Source organism: Monodon monoceros, unplaced genomic scaffold, assembly GCF_005190385.1.
Source record: "Monodon monoceros isolate NGI ecotype Baffin Bay Population unplaced genomic scaffold, NGI_Narwhal_1 Super_Scaffold_16, whole genome shotgun sequence".
Lineage (NCBI taxonomy): Eukaryota > Metazoa > Chordata > Mammalia > Artiodactyla > Monodontidae > Monodon > Monodon monoceros.
Genome location: NW_021703772.1, coordinates 29,847,295 through 29,872,757, shown reverse-complemented (window position 1 = coordinate 29,872,757; position 25,463 = coordinate 29,847,295). Strand labels below are relative to the sequence as shown.

The 25,463-nt window shown below is 36.9% G+C and overlaps 1 protein-coding gene across 1 annotated transcript in view; it reads right to left on the bottom strand.

Annotated features, from left to right (window-relative positions):
- Nucleotides 1-5,042: 5,042 nt before the first annotated feature.
- The window catches only part of NDUFS1 (NADH:ubiquinone oxidoreductase core subunit S1), a 30,976-nt gene continuing 10,555 nt past the window's right edge, over nt 5,043-25,463 (bottom strand). The window contains exons 9-19 of the mRNA XM_029225603.1: nt 24,676-24,810; nt 23,885-23,999; nt 22,825-22,970; nt 22,335-22,463; nt 18,445-18,574; nt 15,299-15,459; nt 10,663-10,817; nt 8,897-9,072; nt 8,080-8,214; nt 7,904-7,976; nt 5,043-6,147 (exon numbers count right to left, since the gene is read on the bottom strand). Coding sequence (XP_029081436.1) covers nt 6,056-6,147; nt 7,904-7,976; nt 8,080-8,214; nt 8,897-9,072; nt 10,663-10,817; nt 15,299-15,459; nt 18,445-18,574; nt 22,335-22,463; nt 22,825-22,970; nt 23,885-23,999; nt 24,676-24,810 — 1,447 coding nt within the window. The 3' untranslated portion in view covers nt 5,043-6,055. The remainder of the gene's footprint in view (nt 6,148-7,903; nt 7,977-8,079; nt 8,215-8,896; nt 9,073-10,662; nt 10,818-15,298; nt 15,460-18,444; nt 18,575-22,334; nt 22,464-22,824; nt 22,971-23,884; nt 24,000-24,675; nt 24,811-25,463) is intronic.

Sequence of the window (25,463 nt, the reverse complement as noted above, 5' to 3'; positions counted from 1 at the left end):
AGCCACAGCTGCTCCAGTTCCCAGCTATTTGAGTCATCCCCAAATATTCTAGTCATCCAGCTGTGACTCCATCTCCCTGTGCCCTTTCTATATTTTGGATCCACGGAATCTCATGAGCATAATAAAATGGTTATTGTTTTACACCACTAAGTTTTGGGGTGGTTTGTTACATAGCAAAAGATCAACTAGAACACCTCTTAGAATTTCTGTTTTAGTTGAGTAGATGGCTGTCCAGCTGGAAGCTGCATTTCCCAGCATCCTCTCATGCAGGTGAGTGGCTATAAGTCTTGCCTATGGTATGTGAATGGAAGTGATGCAATTTCCAAGTCATGTCAATAAAACATCAGTGCATGTCCTCCACTTCTTCTCGCTCACTCTTCTTGTTGGCGGAGACATAGTGATAATTGGAGCAGCTACGTATTCATAGATATTGGATCCTACATAGGATCCATAGATATTCTACATGGCTGTCACGGTTTGGATTCCCCAGGTAGCACACTCTGAGCAGAATTCAATGTGCAAAATATTTATGAAGGAGTTCCATGGGGGTCAACACCTGTAAGGGAGAGGAAGAAGGCAGGAGTGGGCGGAGGGAAAAGTTGGGCTGCAATGCAGGTCCAATGACAGCCTCAGCCAGCCCCACAGAACGCTTGAGAGCTAAACAGCCTTTGAGAAGTGTCCTCCATTGGGTCTAGATGGCCAGGCCTTTATACTCCCACGTGAGTCAGTCATTGGATGTGGGTACCCTGGTGTATGCCTTTGCCTGGTTGTAATCATAGTGTATTATCTATTACTGCATAACAAAATAACCCAAAATTTCGTGGTTAAAAACAACAAATATTAGCTCATAATTTCTGTGTGTTAGGAATCCAGAAAAGTATGGGGTTGCAATTAGGCTGTTGGCTGGGGCTACAGTCACCTCCACTCAATTGGCAGCCAGGATTCAGCTCACTGATTCGGTTACTGGAAGGCCTCTTCCTTACCACATGAGGCCTCTCCATAGGCTGCCTAAGTATCCTCACAACATGGCAGGCAGTGATCTGAGAGGGAGAGAACCAGAGAGCCCAAGACAGAAACCACAGACTGTTTAAAACTTCATCTCAGCAGAGGCATCCCTATTCATTAGAAGTGAATCAGGAAGTCTAGCCCACACGCAAGGAGCAAAGATGACAAAAGGGTGTGAATCCCAGGAGGCAGGGATCATTGGGGCCATGTTAGAGGCTGCCAACCACATGTAGTATGCATACAATTTTGCATCCTATTTTTAGTTTTCATCAACTTAAATGTGTTGTTTTGCTATTCTTCATTTAAACAATGTTTTTAAAAATTACAGAAGCAATATATTCTTATTGTAAAAGCCTTCAAATGCTCAAATGTTGTGGTTTTTTTTTTTTGCAGTACGCGGCCTCTCACTGCTGTGGCCTCTCCCGTTGCGGAGCACAGGCTCCGGAAGCGCAGGCTCAGCGGCCATGGCTCACGGGCCCAGCCGCTCCGTGGCACGTAGGATCTTCCTGGACCGGGGCACAAACCCATGTCCCCGGCATCGGCAGGCGAACTCTCAACCACTGCGCCACCAGGGAAGCCCCAAATGCTCAAATGATAGAGGCATACAATCCTTTTCTTTATGCTATTCCTCAGACTAGTTGAACTACCTAGAGGTAAACACAATTGTGTTTTTTTTGCATCTGCTGAGATACTTTTCATATATGTATTTCTCTTTGTAGTCCTAATACTTAATATTGTATTCACACACAGCAGATACTCTGCAAATCTTTAATAAATGTTGGAGCTGAGTTTCAGGCTTTGAGATGTCACTGAATCGGGAGTCGGAAGGGCTGGTTCAAATCACAGGATCTGTTCCCTCATTTACTCCTTATTCTCCTTGGCCTCCATTTCCATAATTACCAAATGTACGTGTGATACTAGATTTTTTTCTACAGTCCTTTTCAGATCCGAAATTATATGCGTCTAAGAAGGAAATTAGGGACTTCCCTGGTGATCCAGTGGTTAAGACTCCGTGCTTCCACTGTAGGGGGCATGGGTTCCACCCCTGGTCGGGGAACTGAGATCCTGCATGCCATGCAGCATGGCCAAAAAGAAATAAGAAGGAAATTGTTATTCATCTTATGATCTCTTTATATACCAATTCAAATTAAATATTGTAAACTAATTACTAGTTCTAGACTGTACATTTTACCTTATTTTTCAATATCAACATATGCTTTTCAGTGTAAGTTATTTTAAAAAAATTAAGATGTCAATGATTTTGAATATCAATCATAGTTTGAATATCAGTCATAGGTAAGTCTTTAATCTTTAAAATTTTTCAGTAATAAAAACCATAAAACACTTTAAGCAAAAGGGTATTTGGCTCTGAGATCTTTGTTCTCTTACAATCTAGATCTGAGGTCTAATCAAATTTCTCATCAACATTCTTGTCTCTTGGGCTAAATGAAATAAGCTAACATACTGTGCAACTGTTAAGACATTTTAAAATACTGGTTATTAGAAAATTATTTGGGGATTACTGTTTTATCTTTTTATAAAAGGTGGCCATATATGTATACACACATACCTTTTTGGTTCCAAAATGTCTTTATCAAGGTTCATTTTTTTCACATGTACTTGTTTCCAAAAGTTGGGTCAATCACAAACCTAAGGTCTAGCTATGCTAAGGTAGGATTAACCTTACAAAATGTCTAAAAAATTGTCATACTCATGCGTGTCATTTATTTCTGCTTGAACTATTCCCCAGCCACACTGGGCCTTTGGTAACAGGGGTTTGTAATCACTTTGCTAGTGACATTTTAACAGTGGTCATGAATGACATTGTTAACATTAAAAAAAAAACCCACCTCTTACCACTGCTTTCGTTGCTAAGCTGCTTTAGTTCTTCTCCCTGTGGGAGCTTGAATCGTGGTGGGGTAATTTGTTCCGGCAACAATAAAGCTGACAGTTTATATTAGCCAAAGGTTCATGTTGGCAAAAGAATTCACCTGTCCCCTTTTATGCACATCAATAGCTCTTACCCTCCTTCAGTACCCTTTCTATCACCAGCATATAGTTTTCCCTCTTCTGATTGCATTGTTTTTTGTTTTTGCTTTCAGAAGTAGTCTCTTTTAAGGGTTAAAATCCAACAGACTCAGTAAATCTTACTGTGACTAGTAAAAATTCCATCAAAATATGCAGAGCTCTGCATAATAAATTAATCTTCACAATCCTGGTGGACAGTTTGTAGTAGCAGTATTCTGTTACTTAGGTTGACCTTGGACAAGTCATTTAATTCTCAAGTCTTAGGAAAGAAATACATTTCTTTAGGAAAACAGAAGCTAGAGGTTATATTAGGCATGACTTTCCCTCACAATCAATGGAATTGAGTTTTGTACTCAATTCACTTAGAAGGGGGACTTCAAGGGCTCCCATGGATGGTTAGTTGCAACCTCCTGAAACATCCCGCAAAGTTCTGAACACACAGTTTCCTATAATGATGGTTCTCAGTCCCTAAGCACATTGAGCATTCACTGTGTCAGGAAATAGGCCAAGCAAGTTTTAGAGGCTTTCTGACTTGCTCCTCATAACAACCCTATAAGGTTGGAGGTAGGTACAATTATTAGAATATTTATCCTCATTTTACAGATGAAGAAATAGTTAAATTTTTCCAAGTAATATTTCCAAAGTTGAACAAGATCTGTCTGACCTGGCAAGAAACAGTGTTTAAGCAACTCAGCACCAAACAATAATAAATTATTGTATACTGAGTATTGTTAACAAGGTATAATACTTTTTATTGATGTATTCATTATAATACAATTCACGATAAATTTGGGGGGCATTCTGTATGAAGTTTAGGCTTTAAAATTTTTCCTGTATATCTATTCAATTCTTATAGTGGTCCACAAGGTTTTTTGAGGCAAAATGGGACAGTAAAAAATATCTCTAATTAAACATTCTTGCCTTTAGTCTTTAACTGGGTAACAATGGGCAAGTTATTTGATACTTCTTGGGTCTTAATACCGATTGTTAGCAGGGTTTTGTGAAAATTAGACACAATGTACTTAAAGCTTTAATGGCACGTATTAGAATATCTTTTCTAAATGGTATTATTTATTATTCCAGGGTCTTCCAGATTGCCGTCTTCACCTAAAAGGACTTGGCCTTGATCCTTTGTAGATTTCTCATTGTTGACTCCCTCGTTGCTTAGAATCAAAATTACATCAGCTATTATTCTTCTCATCTATACGTATTTTTCTTCTATCTGGGTCTCTTCTTCAGAAAGTCTTGCAACCATCTTCAATGTTTATGGTCACAATAACCTTAATATTTAGCATTAAGTGACTAATAGGCGCCCATGGGACAGACTTTCATGTTTACTTTATGTAAAAACCAACAAATTTTATTGAGTACTACTTAGCCCAAACAAGGTATTCTTTACAGAATTCCAAGTTCGACACATGCTGCCTAGATGGCAGTCCTAGGATCCTGGACCATCTTAGTTATATATCACCTTTTCTCCATTTGAATGCAATATTCCCTCACCAAGAATCCTATGAAGTCTACACTCATTCATTGAAGAGTACTGTGCAAAACACAAAACTGAAAGTGTTTGCCCCCTTGAGGTCAGCAACAGTGCTAAGGGATAAAGAAGGGAGAGAGAGATAAGAAGTTTGTATTAAATTCAAAGACTTTCAGCAAGAATTTATACAATTTGTACAATTTCAGGCAACTGAGAATTTTAAGCAAAGTGCTTTAAGCAAAGTATACAACTTCACGACTGAAGTGAATAAAATAATTCTGAAAAAACTGTTACAGGTGACAAATTTTGTACAATTTTTGAAGATAAAGTACTGGTGACATACTATAGTCTAAAATTTTTATCCTCTGTTATATCAGTAAAATCGCAACCTATAGTTGGGCTAAGTCTTTGATGAAAGCAAAAAGGAATAAGGATTACAAAACAAAGGATTCTGAACATAGATTTTGAAAACAAATTAATATAGCATTAGATTATCTCCTAGATTAATTGTAAATTTTTAATTTTTTTTGACAGTTGAAAATTATGAGAGCTGTTAGTTTTGTATTTTATTACTGGAATAATTTAGTTGACTTAATACTACAGATGGTGTTAATATAATAAATATGGAACATCAATGAGGACCTAAATTATGTCTCTTGAAACCTCCCTCATTCCAAGGGTGTATGTGTGTGCAATCTATTATACAAAGAAAAATATCCCATAAATCACCATGACATTATATAAACAGATTCAAGAGAAAACAGAAAAATGTGTTATCCATTAAGCTTCTCAATACTGATTCTTAGACGTAACAACCTATGGAATCTGTACTAATGGGAGGAAATTATGTGCAGCAGTTAAGAACAATGGGCTTTGAAGTCAGAGAACCAGGCTTGAGTCTATGACTCTTGCTGTGGCCTTGGGCAAGCTACCCAATATCCATGGGCTTTAGTTTCTAAACCTGTAAAATGAGATAATACTGGCTGACAGGGATGTAAAAGGACAAAACAATATAATGTATGTAAAGCCAGAGTGCTTAGTATGTAGAAAATCCTGAATAATCATTAGCCTTCATTATTATGATTATTATTAGCGCTGTCCAAGATATACATCTGATGTATGATTATATTATATATATTTTCTATTTACCCAGCTTCACAGAATACTTAAATCTTTTCTTTAGCACTAGAAAAAAATAGGTCCTAATGGAGCTATTATTTCATCCATTTTACAAACATAAGTGATCAATGAAGATAAACAAAAATTCATATTTTAAGGATTTTCTTTTTTATGTCACAAAGATTATCAGTGCTTTTACATGAAAGGGCATCTATACATGTTTATTAAACTATTTAACGTTTACACGCAATACATAAATGTTTGGAAACCTCAAAGTTCTTTGACAATTGCAATATCGTTTTCAAATAAAGCATGGCAGAACCTTAAATATTACATCATTTAGATTATTTTTTAGAGAGATACACCTCTAAGAGATCATGCCAACATAACTGTCCTTTAACTAACTGGGTGCTAGGAGATGTTTCAGCATATGGATGGTTCCTCTACTGCATGGGCACCCTCTGTGACAGCTTTGACACATTTAGCCATTGTCTGTGAGGCTCTGCTAATTGAATCTGAAAGATATCAAGAAAACGTGTGTTTTGATAACACAACTTCAAAAGAAGCACACAGTAAAACTTTCCTGTTGCACATATTCAGGAACAACAACAACAAAAAAGACTGGAAGAGTCTATGTAACTATACATAAACATTGTAAAATCAATAATTTCAGAAGATAAGCCCCTTAATAGCTAAATGCTTTTAATAAGTACTCCTAGGAATGATTAAATAATTATACACAGCCATACAAAGGGCCAGTATGCAACCATTAAAAATATTATAGAAAAGTATTAAAGACAGGAAAAGAATGTGCAATATACCATTACTGAGAAAAGGTTACAGAACAGTGTACTAAAATCCATGAATTCACTTTACGGGTGAATTTTATGTATGTGAATATTTCAATAAAGCTGTCCAAACCCTCTCTCCCAGAGTAAATAAGTAATCTCATTTTTAGTTTAAATATATTAATATATGTGTATATCCCTGGATGACTGGCCAAAATGTTAAACATAGTTATTTCTGGGTAGTTGGATCATAGTGATTTTTCCTTGCTCTTGTGGGCTTAGGTATGTATTCTACAATGAACATAACTTTTATAATACAACTGAAAAAAACCTATTAAAAATAATCTGAGGGCTTCCCTGGTGGCGCAGTGGTTGAGAGTCCGCCTGCCGATGCTAGGGGACACGGGTTCGTGCCCCGGTCCGGGAGGATCCCACATGCTGCGGAGCGGCTGGGCCCATGAGCCATGGCCGCTGAGCCTGTGCATCCGGAGCCTGTGCTCCGCAATGGGAGAGGCCACAACAGTGAGAGGCCCGCGTACAGCAAAAAAAAAAAAAAATAATAATAATCTTAGGGCTTCCCTGGTGGCGCAGTGGTTAAGAATCCGCTTGCCAATGCAGGGGACACGGGTTCAAGCCCTGGTCCGGGAAGATCCCACATGCCGTGGAACAACTAAGCCCGTGTGCCACAACTACTGAGCCTGTGCTCTAGAGCCCATGAGCTGCAAATACTGAGCCTGCGTGACACAACTGCTGAAGCCTGTGCACCTAGAGTCCATGCTTTGCAACAAGAGAAGCTACCACAATGAGAAGCCCACACACCTCAAAGAAGAGTAGCCCCCGCTCGTCGCAACTAGAGGAAGCCTGCATGCGGCAACAAAGACTCAATACAGTCAAAAATAAATAAATAAAAATTAAAAAAAAAAAATAATCTTAGATACAAACTGCACCAAGAACTTGAAAAATATACTCCTATCTGCTTTTAGACAGAAAATTATTTTAAATTGTCTATCAACTATCTCATAACCTAGATGTTATATCAAGTGTTGTAATATCTGTAGTTAAACAAGTTTGTTAGTCTGCATTCCTTAAGCACATTCTTAACAATTTACATCAGAAGCACCATTTAGCATGTTTCACATTTTAGTGTTTTGATTCTTCTACTGTAATTCTCAGAAAAACCTTCACAGATGTTTGTCACTTAGAAAATTCTCCCTAAATTGCTACACAGTAATTCTTCATACAGTAGTAAAATTTTATATTTAAAATTTAATTCTTGGATTTTCAAACACTACTTACATTTCAGAAAGAAAAATTAGAGTAAAATCAGAAAATATAAAGTTACATTAGTTCTGATATTTGAAAAATCTTCTGAGATTAAAAACATCAAATACTACCACTAGCACATTGGAATCATAATGCTAAATTAGGTGATTTTACTCCTCTCTACCTTTCATGTTTGGCAGTCATGCTGACAACTGCGTACCTGTCATGTAGAAGTCTTTTATTGTTAGCTGAGGTGGAACAAGTGGATCAGCAAGAAGGTGTTGGTTCACTAGCTGCAAAAAAAGAGTAAGAGATCAATAATAATAGTATTGAAAATTAGTACTGTTACACCAGAGGATACATTATTATGAAAACTGCGTATAGGCGTGTTTTTACCTTGGAAAGCTCATTTGCTTGCTGGAAATAATTAGCTCCTTCGACATCATCATATCGAACAAGATTAGGAGAGACTTCTTCCAATCTGTTCCTTACTTGATCCAGAGTATCATATGGAAGAGTCATACCTGCAATCTATAACATAAAAGGTTCCAAAAATTGACATAAAGCATTAATACTTAAATATTTCAAATAATACATCATTGCAACTATGGTAAAATAATGCAGTACTACTATGAAAAATATATTGGTGTCCATTTGTATGTATATTAAGCAGGTGGTTAAGTGGGAAATACTACTGTAAATAATTCTTCTAATTCATAAACAGCTGTCAACACATTAGTAATTTGTTTTTAGAAAATACACTGATTATGAAATAAAGAAATGCTTTGCTAAATTTGAATGCTTTGGCTAACCTGCTATTGCTCATATATAAAGTTGATAGGCAACTATATATTATTTTAAATCTCATGATGCTTCTTTTTATAGTCAAAGAGTTAAAAAGACAAGTCAAAAGTAAAAACACCTATTTCAAATCCCCATGTTGTTTTTTTTTTTCGGCCACGCCACGTGGCCTGTGGGATCGTAGTTCCCCCACCAGGGATCAAACCCGCGCCCTTGGCAGTGAAAGTGTGGCATCCTAACCACTGGACCTCCAGGGAATTCCCCAAATCCCCATTTTCTGAACACGTTTTTCCTACAGAGATTATTCAAGTCATCTCTGCATTTCAGACGTGCATCTTCCTTGACTTTGAAAATCATTCTGACAAGCTAACATGTCAAACATTCCATTAGCAGCATCACTAAGGACAAATACCTCAGAAAGGGCTCTTATAATTTTCCAGTCTTCTCTTGCCAAGCCAGGAGGTGTCACTGCTACTTTAGTCTGCTGAGCTCGGCCCTCAGTATTGACATAAGTAGCAGACTTCTCCGTGTAAGCAGCGCCGGGGAGAATAACATCCGCTATAGGAGCTCCAACATCACCATGATGTCCTGTGAAAAGATGGAAAATGGCAAACCACATTTTAGCACAAAGCTGATTAGGTACTATACATGAACACAGTATATATCCTTTTAAAATTACATTTTTATAATTATAAGTGTTTTAAAAATTAAAACAATATAGTATTGAAGTATTTGGAATAAAAATTAAAGCCCACTTTGCCCACAGTTAAACTCCCTTCCCATTTGGTATGTGTCTTCCCAGATTAATTTTTGCAAATACACAAATACGTATAATAGCATAAACACACATATTACGGGCAACTAGGTGTATCATTTCTCTTGATCATTACAAAGTGGAAACGCTCAGATGTATGTTAGTGAAATTTGGTAAAGTAAACTGAAATGGTGGAGGAACAAAAAGTGTCACGAGTATGACATACAGGAGTGTGATTAAGAGCATAAACAGAAGATTACAGAAAATAGTATGCTGAAAGACTATCACTCATTAAAAGTTTAACAGAAGTGTTGGAAGAAAAAAGAAACTTTAGTTAATTGAAAGAAAAGCCAATGTACATGTTTGCATATGTACATGTTTGCATATGCATAGAAGTACATATGAACTGTGCATCTATCTAGACCATCATCAGTGATTATCTCTGGATAGAACTAGGACAGGATTTTAGTTTATGCATTTTAGTTTAACTTTATTAAACTAAAGATACGAAATATTACATAATGCTTTTTATGTGGCATGGCAATAAAAAGCCTAGTATAAGTGTATGGTGTTTGTGTTAAATGAAGTGAAAAGTTATATAATACTTTTCTCCATAAAATATCCAGGAATACTCGACTCCATTTATTCCAAAGAGGCTTGATTACATTTGCAATGAGTTAGAGTTCAAGAAAATGAGTCAAACACAAAAAACCAAAGGAGTGCTATTAAATATAATTCCTTAAGTATCTTTTGACACAGGACTCGTGATTTTATAACTTTTACACTGTTTATATATATAAAAAAGCTTCCCCTTGATTATATAATAACACTAAATATTCTGTGAAAAACTGAATTTAATGTTACATAATATTTCATAATTTAAATTACTATTACTGGGGGCATTTAGGTTTCTTCTAATTATTTGTTATTAAAAAACATGAGGTGGGGCTTCCCTGGTGGCGCAGTGGTTGACAGTCCGCCTGCCGATGCAGGGGACACAGGTTCGTGCCCCGGTCCAGGAAGATCCCACATGCCTCAGAGCAGCTAGGCCCGTGAGCCATGGCCACTGAGCCTGCGTGTCCGGAGCCTGTGCTCCGCAACGGGAGAGGCCACAACAGTGAGAGGCCCACGTAACGCAAAAACAAAAAAAACAAAAAAAACCATGAGGTGATAATTCTTAATAGCAATAGCAACTATGTAACTAATAAACCTATTTTTTATAAACGTATTTTTTTAAATATAAAATCTAAAACATTTAAATATCTATAAAAATACATATTAACAAATATGTTTTTAAAATTGGTGTGTGTGTAGGGAAATTCTCAAATGGAAAATATTCAATCCACTAAATATATTGCCATACAGTTCCTAATATACACAATGTACTATTCTCTTCTGTTTCTAGTGCCACAGATGCTACTAACCTTGATAAATAATGAAACAATCCTTTGGCAAATCCTGTCGAGTAATACAACCTCCATCTGCTCCCAGGAGAAACAGCACTTTGGGAGGGTTCTTCCGAATTGCTTCCACCCCAGGTTTATAGCCAAGGTCCAAAGCAGCTACTTGGCTTGCAATCCTGTAAAACAAGCACGAGTTTTTAGCATACTTGTTGTGTTTTCATTATAAAAATTTAAATGTGATTCTTGAAATGATACCTAGTCTCTTTTCTATTCAATGCTGTCAAAGATCTTCCCTCATCATTTTTACCCATTTGAAATAGATGTCAAAACCAGAAGCAGCCGTCTTTTACTGTTTTAAGAATGGCAAAAAAGTAAATAAGATGCTTAGGACACTGTTTCTTCATGAAGTAATACTTAATGGACTAATTCTGGAAACTTTATGCCAACTGCAATCGTCTTAAGTTGATTTTTATTCAATACAGTAAGACTTGATAAGTCAAGCACAGTCATTAGAGAAAAATTAGATGATTTTGAAAACCAAAAGGGAAAAATTTAAACACCACTCATAAAACTAATTCAGAGAAATCTATAATTAGTATACTGTTGTATGTTCTTATGGAATTTTTTCAATTAACATATATTACTATTACAAGCAGATAATAATCTTTTAAAGAAAAGGTTTCAAACTATACTTTGAACATTTGGGAATCTTTGGTCTAGTTTGCTATTGTTAATTTTCTTATAAGAGATAGTAGCCATTTTGAGGACCTACTGTGAATAAAGCTAGTTGGGTTTTACGTTATTTGGTAAGGGAGGAGGGCAGGTCAAACGAACTCCCACCAGATGCTGCTGCTCTGTCAAACTCTCTAATGGGACATCAAAAGAATAAAATAGTTTGAAAAATTTAACAAAAGAAGTGCAAGATTTGTATAATGAATTACAAAACAACTCCAAAGGAAATTAAAGACCATAACAGATGGAAAGACATCTATGTTCATGGATCAGAAGACAATATTGTTAAGATGGCAATACTTCCCAAATTGATCTACAGATTTAATGCAATCCCTATCAAAAAATCACAGCTGAATCCCTTGCAAAAACTGACAAGTTGACCCTAAAATTCACATGGAATGCAAAGGACCAAAAATAACAAAATCTATCTCTTTTTTTTGTCACTCTGCATGGCTGGCAGGATCCTAGTTCCCTGACCAGGGGCTGAACCTGGGCCCATGTCAGTGAATGTGTGGAGTCCCAACCACTGGACTGCCAGGGAGTTCCCAATCAAATTTATCTTAAAAATGAACAAAGTTAGAGAACTCACACTTCCCAAGTTCAATTTCAAAACTTAGCTCCCCCCTGCCACCCCACCTACACAATATTTTTTTTTAATGTCTCTCATTCTAAGCCTGGATGTCTCTCAAAGATCTGAGCAGAGACTCACGCACTAACTTATGACAGAGCCCACCTCATCTTGGAAAACAAACTAAGTAACCTAAGTTTGCCTCTGTGAGAATGATCAGTAAACAAAAAAAGGATTAAAAGATTCTCCAAGAATTAGAAAATATGCTTTACTCTGAAATAAACTTACTATAAGAAATAAAGACAAGGGACTTTCCTGGTGGTCTAGTGGCTAAGACTCCGAGCTCCCAATGTAGTGGGCCTGGGTTCGACTGTTGGTCAGGGAAATAGATCCCACATGCCGCAACTAAGAGTTCGCATGCTGCAACTAAAGATCCCATGTGCCACAGCTAGAAGACCCCGCATGCCGCAACTAAAAGACCCTGCATGCCACAATGAAGATACCGCGTGCTGCAACTAAGACCCGGCACAGCCAAATAAATAAATAAATAAATAGATAGATAGATAAACAGATAAACAAATATCCAAAAAAAAAAAAGGAAAGAAAGAAAAGGTTTTAAAATATCTGTTTCATGTTCTCAACAAGCATTAAAGGGTATGTCCTAATAAAGTACATTGAATTTTCATGAAAAGGAAAACTTAGGTAAGAATGAAATGAAATAAAAAAACAAGGTTAATCAATTAAAAATTACAAAGTTGTCAGTGCGCTCCATAATGAAAACTCACAAATGACAGAGTATAAGAAATTCTACCTAAACATAGAAAAAAATGAGAAAAATTAGGAGAAAAAAGATAAGAGCTAAAAGTCTGAAGGGCCAACCAACGCATAACAAATAGAAGCTTCTGTATGAGACCAAATAACAATGTAAAAGTAAACCAATTGGCTTCTTCTGAACTTAAAAGGAAAAACCATATCAAAAATTTCAATTTGAAAATGGAGAGTTCTATGATATTCCCAGGCAGAGGTAATGTCAAATGAATGTCACTCAGTTATATTCTAGTAGAAAATTTTAACATCAAAAATAAGGAATCCAAAAAAGTAAGTGGACAAAAACACACACATGTATAAAATCAGGTTATAATCACAGACAAAACTCAGATTAGATGAGATCTTCTCTAAAATGTGAAAGAAAGGTGAAAAAAATACTGAGTATTAAAGGAAACAACTTGTGATCTTTGTATCTAGCCAAGTGGTCATCTGTGAGAAGGAATCAGAAAGACATTGTTAGACACAGAAATTTTTCTTAAAAAGTTATTAAGTACCCATTCAGTAAAAACAAACAAAAAAAATTAATAAAGACATGGATTCAAAAGTGAATTTAAAATAAGAAAATATCTAGTCTCTTTTCTATTCTAAAAATTCTAAAATGCTAAAAATTGTGGCTAGAAAGGATCTAGAGGTGGTCAATGCAAATAAACTATTTTAAAAATATAAAGTTTTTGGGATTTCCCTAGTGGCACAGTGGTTAGGAGTCCGCCTGCCAATGCAGGGGACATGGGTTCAATCCCTGGTCCAGGAGGATCCCACATGCCTCAGAGCAGCTGAGCCTGTGCGCCACAACTACTGAGCCTGTGCTCTAGAGCCCACGAGCCACAACCACTAAGCCCGCGTGCCACAACTACTGAAGCCCGCGCGCCTAGAGCCCATGCTCTGCAACAAGAGAAGCCACCACAATGAGATGCCTGCACACCTCAACAAAAGAGTAGCCCCCACTCGCCACGACTAGAGAAAGCCCGGGCACAGCAGCGAAGACCCAACACAGCCAAAAATTAAAAAAAAAAAAAAAAAAAAGTCAAAAAAGAAACGTTTACGTGATGAACTACAATGCCAAATTAAACCAATAAGTGGGGAAATACAACACTGAAACTAATGTTTAAGAACGCATTTCAACACTTTTAAATTTAAAAAAGTTTGCCTAGCAAACTTAAAAGTGTTTAGCCTCAATCCTTAAACAAATCTGAAGATTTGAAAAATAATACTTAAGGTAGAAGGATTATGGGAAATTCATTCACTAATGCAAAATGAATTACATGTTAAGACGAAGGAAAGGTTAAAAAAATTATATATATTCATATTATATAGCCATTAATGTTTATGTTTATAAAGAATTTCTAACCATGAGGAAATTCTTGTTTGGTAATGAAAACCAATCAAAATCAGGACACAAAATTGCATACACAGTATGACTTCAACTATATAACTAAAAAAATATTTATATACACACAAAGAAACCCAGAACAATGCACACAAAAACTGCAACAGTAATTATCTACAGATTGTGAACTATGGATAACTTCCATTTTTGTATTCTTTCTTCTCTTTCCAACTTTTCTAAATAAATCTGCACTACTGATATTGTCAGAGAAAAACCTCACTTTATTTGAATTCTCACGTTAGCTTACATTTGTTTTTTTTTAATAAATTTATTTATTTTTGGCTGCGTTGGGTCCCCGGTGCTGCGGGCAGGCTCCCTCTAGCCGCGGCGAGCGGGGGCCACTCCCCACCGTGGCGCGCAGGCCTCCCACTGTGGTGCCCCCTCTTCCCCCTCACCCCCACCGCTGCAGAGCACAGGCTCCAGGTGTGCAGGCTTCAGTAGTTGTGGCACATGGGCCCAGCAGCCGCGGCTCGCAGGCTTCAGAGCACAGGCTCAGCAGTTGCAGCACACAGGCTTAGCTGTTTCGCAGCATGTGGGATCTTCCCGGGCCAGGGCCCGAACCCCCGTCCCCTGCATTGGCAGGCAGACTCTCAACCACTGCGCCACCAGGGAAGCCCAGCTTACATTTTTATCATTTAAAAGTCAGAGGACTTATTGCAATTTTTGAACCACAGTATATTAATATGATACAGATTTTTAAGATGTTTTAGCACTTACTGCAATTTGGATATTTTTAATATTATTTACTATCTTGGCTTTTTCTCACACAAAATAAAGGTTTCTATTTCACATCTGCTACTGAGATAATGTCACTAAATGTCGCTAAATATTAAGTTGTTTGTAAATCTAAATGTGACAGTGTACACAAAATATACACAAAATTATAGATTATAAAACAATTACTCGGGCTTCCCTGGTGGCGCAGTGGTTGAGAGTCCGCCTGCTGATGCAGGGGACACGGGTTCGTGCCCTGGTCCGGGAAGATCCCACATGCCGCGGAGCGGCTAGACCCGTGAGCCATGGCCGTTGAGCCTACGCGTCCAGAGCCTGTGCTCCACAACGGGAGAGGCCACAACAGTGAGAGGCCCGCGTACCGCAAAAAAAACAAAAAAAAAACAAAAAAAAACAACTACTCAACTTACCTATGAAGGATATTCATAACTTTCCAATCACCAGTAACACCACTACTCATCCGAATCTTTTGAGCAATGTTGGAAACAGCTGCAAGAATTGCTGCCCCATCATTTCTTTGGAGTGCAGAACTGCCTAAAACCACCATTGGTTTTTTAGCTTCCTTTAGGACCTTTAAGAAAAAAGAACTTTCATTTAAAAAAACAGTAGAAGTGGGAAGGAAATCTAAAAAAGAGGGAATAAATGTGTATGTATAACTGATTCACTTTGCTGTACAGCAGAAACTAACATAACATTGTAAAGCAACTAAACTCCAATAAAAATTAATTAAAAAAAATAATAAAGGGCTTCCCTGGTGGCGCAGTGGTTGAGAGTCTGCCTGCCGATGCAGCGGACACGGGTTCGTGCCCCGGTCCGGGAAAATCCCACATGCCGCGGAGCGGCTGGGCCCGTGAGCCATGGCCGCTGAGCCTGCGCGTCCGGAGCCTGTGCTCCGCAACGGGAGAGGCCACGACAGTGAGAGGCCCGCGTACCGCAAAAAAAAAAAAAAAAAGAAATAAAAAGAATTAGCTTTAAAAAATAAAATAAACAAACATTAGAAGTAACTAAATCTAACCAAATTTGCATCTATAATATGCTGTCCCAAGTTTTAGTTCTAATGTGAATGTCTTAATTTGCTAGTCGACATATGGATATGCATACAACCAGATTTACTCAAAAATCTCTTGCCAATGCTACTGTGAAATAGCTAAACTAGTATCAAATAAAACAGATTTTCAAAAAGGAATCATTGGGAATGAAAACTCTAGCCAAACATCCTTTGGTCGGAATGACTATGGATAGGTCCCAGAAAAAATTGAGGAATGTCCATACAGAGGTTCAGGTGATACTTTGTAACAGGAGAAACCATGCTCAAGTACCATGTCTACTATAGTCCATCTACTCTCTAAATGCCCCAGACAGGGAGGAGAAGGTAGGGAAAGCAATGATCACTACATCACAATGCAGAATACCTTAAAGTTAAGGGCTTTGCTTTAAACCACAGTAACTACTTGAATACCAAAAACTGAGAGGAAATGCATCTGAAGTGCAAAAGATGTACATACAGTGGAGGATGGAAAAATTAGAAGTAAAGCTGTCGACTATAACAGTTCACTCTCCTGCCCATCTTCTGTGTCATTCTTCAATAAATAGCTGGACCCAATCAATGAATCAGCATGAGAATTATGCCTAGATACTACAAAAAGGAGGACATCCACAAGAGGAATTTCCCAAGAAAATGTGAAGAGCTTTCAGTAGCCTCAAAAAAATAAGAAACAGTTTTCAATAGCCTCAAAGAAAATGAAAAACAATTCCTCACTTAAAAAAAGAGCTCAGAGAAGATACATAATAGAGAGTATTATGGAAGGTTTTCATCAGAGAATTCAAGAAAGAACTAGAAGAGAAACAAAGCAGAAATGAAAATCATTCCAGAAACAATAAAAAACAGAATTAAACATGACTATAAATACTGGGACAAGAAAGACAGTTTATATGAAATTATATAAAATAAACTGAAAAAGAACAAAAAATAAAGAAAAAATGACAGAAAAGACAGAAGAGGAGATCCAATATCTGCACTGTTAAGAGTTCTTAACAAAAAGCACTAATTAATAGAAAATACATTTAAATATATTAGAGAAGAAAACTTTCCTGACGAACACTCATCACCTTCTGGGGCATGGGGATGTGAACTAGAGAGAAGAGAAGGATTCTTCTCAATACATGAAAAAAAATACTTTTGATCACAGTAACAATAATGATGTTATTCAAAACCGACAGACAAAGAAGTTGGGTTTGGCTGCTTTGTCCCCTCACACTTGACTTTCTTCTTGCCTACACCTGAAGCTGTCAGTAAACCAACCATCCTGGAACCATGAGGAGAGGCTCACACACAAACACATGTGAGTGAGTAAATGCACTGAGGATAGCAAAGCAGGAAGGTAGGCTCCTGCCTTGATGACATCCTTGGACAACTGCACCATCTGTCAAACTGCTTACCTTCAGAAACACTGTTATGTGAGAAACAGAAACCTTTTACATTTTTTTAACAATCACCATCCCCCCCCCCACACACACACAGACACACACACTACTCCTAAAACAAAGAGAATCTTGAATCTTCAGACTGAAAGATGCATGTCCCATTAAAAAAAAATGGTAGAGAACCACCATCCGTAAGACACATTCTAGTGAAGTTACTAAATTTCAAAGATAAAAAATCAAGCATGAAGTATCAGTAATAAAGTATCTAGACAACAACAACAAAAAATAGGACAGGATTGGAAGAGAATATGGCTGACACTGGGCTTCTTCTCCACAGTTACAAAAGGCAGTATCTATAAAGTTCAGAGGGAAAAAAAAGTATAACCCTAGACCTTTATATCCTGTCAAGGCTCTCTTCAGGAATAAAATAAACATTCTCAAGCAAGAAAGAACTCAAGGAATGGTGCACTTACATCTCCTCTTGAAAACAAAAACAAACAAACAAAAACAAACCCAAAAGCTCTAAACTCCAGATGGCAATTAAATGAATGTAAATAAAGAACTTAGTAATGAAAAAGTCATGTAAAAAAAACTGGTGAGGGACTTCCCTGGTGGTCCAGTGGTTAAGACCCCACACTTCCACTGCAAGGGGCATGGGTTCGATCCCTGGTCTGGGAAGTAAGATCCCACATGCCGCGTGGTGTGGACAAAAAAATAAATAAATAAAAAACAAACAAAAACTGGTGAAATTTCTTTAGGAATAATAACCCTTGCTGTAAAGAAAGATTTCACTGAAGTTTAAAGTTTAATTCTTTCAGTTTTACTTCATTTTTTAATAACTTCGAGTAAAATTAAACTCTGATAAATAAAAATGTACAGTAGGATTTCATTTTTGTTTACCTATCCATCCATCTTGCTCTATATATGAATAGAGAAATGACTGTATGATGTTTTATCAATGCTTGTTTGGGGTAGTGGGATTTTGGATAATGTTTACTTTCTTATATATTATTTTCTATGTTGCTATATATACGTAGTTTTTAACAGCAATCGCATATTATTCCAAAAATAATAAATTTAAAAAATAATACTTAAAAATCAAAGAGAGTAGATACATATAACTCAAGAGCACCTGGCTGAAAGGATGGCTGCCCGAAGCAATGTCTTGAAGAATTTTGGGAGAATCTCCCAGATGGTCGTAGCTGTAAGTGAGATCAACAGGGCTGCCTATAAGGGCCACTTTTAAGTCATTGTGGAGCCAACTGAAAGAAAACAACAGAGTTTTTAGAGCTAAATCACTAAGTTAGCAGTTACTGGTCTCTTCAATGCTATGTGCTACATCTATTTAAATTAGAAAATGTTAAAAGCACTAAAGCCCTCCCAGAACATTTAACTTTAATAGATATTATTGCGTACCTTTCAAAAATAAAGTGTTGTGAAAAATACAGGCATACCTTGGAGATATTGCTGGTTCCTTCCCAGACCACAAAATAAAGTATCACAATAAAGCAAGTCACACAAATCTTTTGGTTTCCTGGTGCATATAAAAGTTATATTTACACTACACTGCAGTCTATTAAGTGTACAAAATCATTATGTCAGAAAAACAATATACACACCTTAATTAAAAAATACTTTATTGCTAAAAACATGCTAAACATCGTATGAACCTTGAGTGAATGGAAATCTTTTTGCTGGTGGAGAATCTTGCCTCGTGCTGATGGCTGCTGACTTTGATCAGGTGGTGGTTGCTGAAGGCTGGGCTGGCTGTGGCAGTTTCTTAGAATAAGACAGTAATGAAGTGTGCCGCACCGACGATCTCTTCCTCTCATGAACAATTTCTCTGTAGCGTGCAGTGCTGTTTGATGGCATTTTACCCACGGTAGAAATTCTTTCACAATTGGGAGTCAATCCTTTCAAATCTGGCTGCTGCTTTATCAACTTAAATTTATGTAATATTCTAAATCCACTGTTGTCATTTCAACAATTTCTTCACAGAATTCACCAGGAATAGATCCTATATCAAGAAACAACTTTTTTTGCTCATCCATAAGAAGCAACTCTTCATCCATTAAAGTTTTATCATGAGATTGCAGCAATGCAGTCACATCCTCAGACTCTACTTCTAATTCTAGTTCTCTATTTCCACATCTGCAGTTACTTCCTCAGCTGAAGTCCTGAGCCCCTCAAAGTAATCCAGGAGGTTTGGAATCAACTTCTTCCAAACTCCTTTTTAACACTGATATCTTGACCTCTTCCAATGACTCAAAAATGTTCTTCTTTTTTTTTTTTTTTTTTTTGCGGTATGCGGGCCTCTCACTGTTGTGGCCTCTCCCACTGTGGACCACAGGCTCCAGACGCGCAGGCTCAGCCGCCATGGCTCATGGGCCCAGCCACTAGGCGGCATGTGGGATCTTCCCAGACCCGGGCACGAACCCGCGTCCCCTGCATCGGCAGGTGGACTCTCAACCGCTGCGCCACCAGGGAAGCCCTCAAGAATGTTCTTAATGGCATCTAGAATGGTGAATCCTTTCCAGGTTTTCAATTTACTTTCCATCAGTAGAATCACTAGCTATGGCAGCTACAGCCTTATGAATGTATTTCTCAGTAATAAGACCCAAAAATCTTACTCCTTGATCCATGAGCTGCAGAATGGACGTTGTGTTAGCAGGCACAAAACAACATTAATCTCATTGTATATCTCCATCAGAGCTTTTGGGTGATCAGGTGCAATTATCAATTAGCAGTAATATTTTGAAAGGAGTCTTTTTTTCTGAGCAGTAGGTCTCAACAATGGGCTTAAAATATTGAGTAGCCCATGTTGCAAACAGATGTGCTACAGATGTGCTATTATCCAGGCTTTGCTGCTCCATTTACTGAGTACAGGCAGAATAGATTTAGCAAAATTCTTAAGGGCCCTAGGATTTTTGGAATGGTTAAGTTGAGCACTGGCTTCAACTTCAGGTCACCAGGTGCATTAGCCCCTAACAGAGTCTGTCCTTTGAAGCTCTGAAGCCAAGCACTGACTTTTCTTCTCTAGCTATGAAAGTCCTTCTCCAGCAATGGCATCTTTTTCCAATATAAGGCTGTTTCGTCTACACTGAAAAATCTGTGGTTTAGTGTAGCCACCTTCATTAATTATCGTAGCTAGATCTCCTGGATAACTTGCTGCAGCTTCTACATCAGCACTTGCTGCTTCACCTTGCACTTTTACGTTATGGAGACAGCTTCTTTCCATAAATCTCATGAAACAACCTCTGCTAGCTTCAACTCTTCTTCTGCAGCTTCCTCACCTCTTTCAGCCTTCAGAATTGAAGAGAGTTAGGGCCTTGCTCTGGATTAGGTTTGGCTTAAGGGAATGTCATGGCTGGTTTGATCTTCTATCCAGACCACACAAACTTTATCCATTATCAGCAATAAGGCTATTTTGCTTTCTTATCATTCATGTGCTCATTGGAGTAGTACTTTTAATTTCCCTCAAGAACTTTTCCTTTGCATTCACAACTTGACTAACTGGCACAAGAGGTCTATCTTTTGGCCTGTCTCGGCTTTCAACAAGCCTTCTTCAGTAAGTTTAATCATTTCTAGCTTTTGATTTAAAGTAAAAGATGTGCAACTCTTTCTTTCACTTTGACACTTGGAAGCCATTGTAGGTTATTAAAACACACCAACATTTATTAAATTCACCATATTATATGGGTATGGTTTGTGGTGTCCCAAAACAATTACAACACTAACATCAAAGACCACTGATCACCATGATAAAATGTAATAATACTGAAAAAGTCTGAAATATTTTGAAAATTATCAAAATATGACAGAGACACAAAGTGAGCCGATGCTGTTGGAAAATGGCACCAAAAGACTTACTTGAATGAGGGCTGCCATAAACTTTAAATTTGCAAAAAACACCATATCTGCAAGTACAATACAGCAAAGTGCAACAAAATGAGGTAAGCCCGTACACACCAAAGAAATTCAATGAATTAATTTGCTGTGTTAGAATGCTAACTCTAAGCTAGCTATAAACAAAGACTTTAATTTTAGCATAAATGATCTGTAGTTTTTATTTTGTCATACTTACACAGCAGAGTCAGTTACCTCCTAATTATCCATTAAGGCCATTTAAATAAATTTCATAAAAAACAAACTACATCATTCATATTTATTCTCTATGACAAGGAAGTATGGATCCAGCTCCTCCAAAAATAGTTATAAATGTGGTGACCATGTAACTCTGGTTTGTCAGAGACAGTGGTGGTTTTAACCTGTCATCCTGGAGTAATTAACAACTCCCCTTTCTACTCTCAACAGTGTCCCAGTTTAGACAATCAATTATATGGTCGATCTATTAAGTCTCTAAGATATAAAAAGATGGAGAGTCATTCTACAAAATAACTGGCCTGTACTCTTCAAAAAATATGTCAAAAAAGGAGACTGAAGAGTCATGACACTGACTGCAATGTGTAACTCCAGACTGGATCCTGGGCAGGAAAAAAAAAAATTTATAAAAGAAATTATGGAAGAATCAGTGATATCTGAACACAAACTATAGATTAGATAAGAATACTGTATCAATAGTAAATTCTTGATTAAATAATCAAATTCTTAAATGGAGAATATCCCTTGTTCTTAGGAAATCCACACAGAAGTACTCAGTGTGGGATAAAAAGAGCATTATGTCTACAACCTACTTTCAGATGGTTATATTCAAACAAATATATACATGGAGAGAGAATAAAAAAATACATGAAACATGAACATTGACTAATCGGGTGAACATTACACAAAAATGGGTATACAAAGAACATTTCAAGTATCCTGAATTATTTCAAACTAAAAAGATAAAAAGATCAGCAGGGGGAGAAGCGGGGAATGGAGCTGTTAGAAATTGCCCTCCAATTATCTTTTGGAGTCTCATTCCCACTAACACTATTTGGAATCAGCTAAAATAGTCATTTTTTCATATATAAAACAAATTATCATATAAATGTTTTTAAAACCCTGAATATTATTACTAACCTCTTTCGAATTCTAGCATTAAATAGTGGTGCCTCAAAACGTGGATTTGTACCAACCAGGAGGACAACATCTGTCTCTTCCACACCGGCAATTGTAGTATTAAGAAGATAACTGGAACGTAGATCTGTGCTAGAAACACGAAATATAAAATGCAAGTTTTACTTTAAAACTAATACACACTGACAATCCATGAAATACTCTCCTGTCATCAAACCCATGGCACTCCCAGACAAAAAAAGAATCTATGAAGCATTCTTAAATTACATCAAAGGTTCAGATACTTATTAATAACTGGATTCTCTAATAGCTCCTGGTCTGACTTTGGTCTATATGTGATAATAAGCTGGTTGGTATGTTGGAGTATCCAAGCTGTCACATAAAAGTCACTGATGCCATAGATGTGTTGGTTTAAACACAACTTGTAACCAGAAAAAAAAAAAAAAGAAAGAAAAAAAAAAGAAAGCCTAGATTCTAGCTTCAAACTTCTCACCCAGCTCCTGTGGTAGGGAAGACCTCTTCAGTGCATAGGGTGTCAGAGTCCACTCTATTAAGTAAATCTTTGAGAGATACTAGGGCTTCAGCATCCACCAAGCCACCTGCGATTGCTGCCACATCGTTGCCTTGAAAACTCTGCAACTAAAAATGGATGGAAAGGCTATCACCAAGAAACCTTCATTCAGCAAAGGATCACAATGAAATGTTCAGAAAACAAAACAATAATGTCATTTTCAAGTACAATAAAAGGAACAAACTTCTAACTAAAACGTTCTCACATTAATTATTAATCTGAAAGTGAGAAGCAGAAGCGTATGTGGGGCCAAGGTTAATAACATCAGTCTGGAATAAAGATGTATGTATGTATGCATGTATTTATTTATTTATGGTCGTGCTGTGTGGCATGTGGGATCTGATTCCCTAACCAGGGATCGAACCTGTGCTCCCTGCAGTGGAGGTGTGGAGTCTTAACCACTGGACAGCCAGGGAAGTTCCTGTTTGTTTTTAAATTAGGAACAAAGGGTCTCAAAATGAGGTCTGGAAGATGAAGACTGTGGAATTATATTTAAATACAACTTCATCTGAAGGATCTGTCATTCCTTCAAGCCCTTTATGTATGTTGCTTTTCTCTGACCAGAAGGCCATTCCCCGTTTTTGCTCTGGCAAGCTTGTATTCATGCTTAGACTTTGCCTAAGGAGTCACCTTACCTATGTGACACGATACCTGGTTAGGCATCCCTCCAATGTGCTCTCTCATATATCATTTTCTGCACAACTACCCAAAGCAGCATATGATAATTGCTTAATTATGCATCTTTTCCTAAAAGACTGTGGGAGGTTAAGAACTATGTGCTAGTGGTCTTTATATCCCTACATCTAGCATGACATGTTGTACAGTTCTCAATACATGTTTTCTTTTTTTCTCAATAAATGTTTGTTAAATGGAAGATAATCTTGGCAAGATGAAAGAAGTGAAGAGAAACATATCCCCTCTTCATTAGAAAGATGTGCCTTGGAAATCACAAATATAGTTATTCTATACTTCAATTTTTTACCATTCCAGCTACACGAGAGAGTGCGTCCTCCCAGGTGGTGTATGTTAAAAGCCCCTTTTCATTTCTGACCATCGGCTCGGTAAGTCTTTGACGTTTTAGCCCATCATAGGCAAATCTAGATAACAGAAATTATACCATTTGTGGAATCTTGTTAAAAAAGGCAACTATAATTTTCAAGTTTAAAATCTAAAAGAAATGTTATTAAAATACAGTACTGGTTAAAGGTCAAACAGAACAAACACTTGGATAAAATAATTATTCCAGGTTTCTTTGGAGATGAACTAATAAATATTCTACAAACATCATCTAAAACTAAAATACCACCTAAAATGTTTGAGTTCTTATAATTTATTTTCAGCTACCTGAATAATCTTAAAATTACAATACACAAGAAATCTGGTAGCTGAAAAAGCCAAACCATTTATAAAACTTGAGTATCTTTAGATATTTCATCAAAATTATATTGTGCAAATCTAACTTATATTTAGCTTCTATTCTCCAATGAAACAGAGGCAAACTGAAATAGATAAAGTATCTTAATTTACTTCAATTTCTCTATCTGGGAGGAAAAAACATATTTCTCAATATGAAAGCCAGTTAATATGAAAGCCAGTGATATACCTAGGACTATTAAAGTCAGTTTTGTCTAATTCTCTATATAAACAGTCCAGATTTCAATAGTCTATATACATTAATTTGCAAATATAAAAGACTGTTCCTTAATATTAAAATTATTATAAAATTTCCTTTAAATCAAGTCCAAAAGTTAAAGGAAACAATATAGCACATACCTGGTTTTATCAGAGATCCACTCTTCATTGATGTCCTCATGCATCCTTGGCAAAATCCTCATTACCTCTCCAGTTCTTGTGCTGACCACAATATTACTTCCAACTGCATCCATTACATCAATGGATTCTGTCTTTCTAAGAAAATAAACACATATATTTACTAGTTGATTTTGAAAATAAAAAGTTTCTGTTACTGGGTTTACGAAAAACAAAAAATTTTACAAATTTCCTTTCTGAATTTCTAAAACTAATGGAACTCAGAGGAACTGTGATTTAAAAAATTAAATAAATAAAAATAGGTAAATAAAATAAATATACCCTCATATTTGAACAGACCGTAATGCAAAAATGAAGCCTTTAAAACTGTTATCTAAAACAGAAACCAACTGGAACAGCTGCAAATAGCGAAATATGGACAATTAGAGTATCAAAATAAATAATAAGAGGGGCAAGATTTTGGGGTGTGGCTGATTAAGGAGCTTGACAAATCCTCCCCCCAAAACCAAAAATAAAGCTAGACAAAAACTGACAAAAGCAACCAATTCAGCTCTTTGGAGAGCTAACAAAAGCACACAATATCATGAAAAGCTTTCATGTGTGGGAAAAACTCCTGAACTTCAAGAAAGAACAGTGGAAATCAGTGGTGTTCTGGCTTGGGACTATTCTTATCCCCTTTCCTACCACCTTGAACTGGAGGTTCTGCCAAGATGGGACAAGCTATGAAGACAGGAGCTTCTTTCTTTCCTACAGACAAGGCTCACTCGTCTTGAAGAAATGGCAAAAGTTGT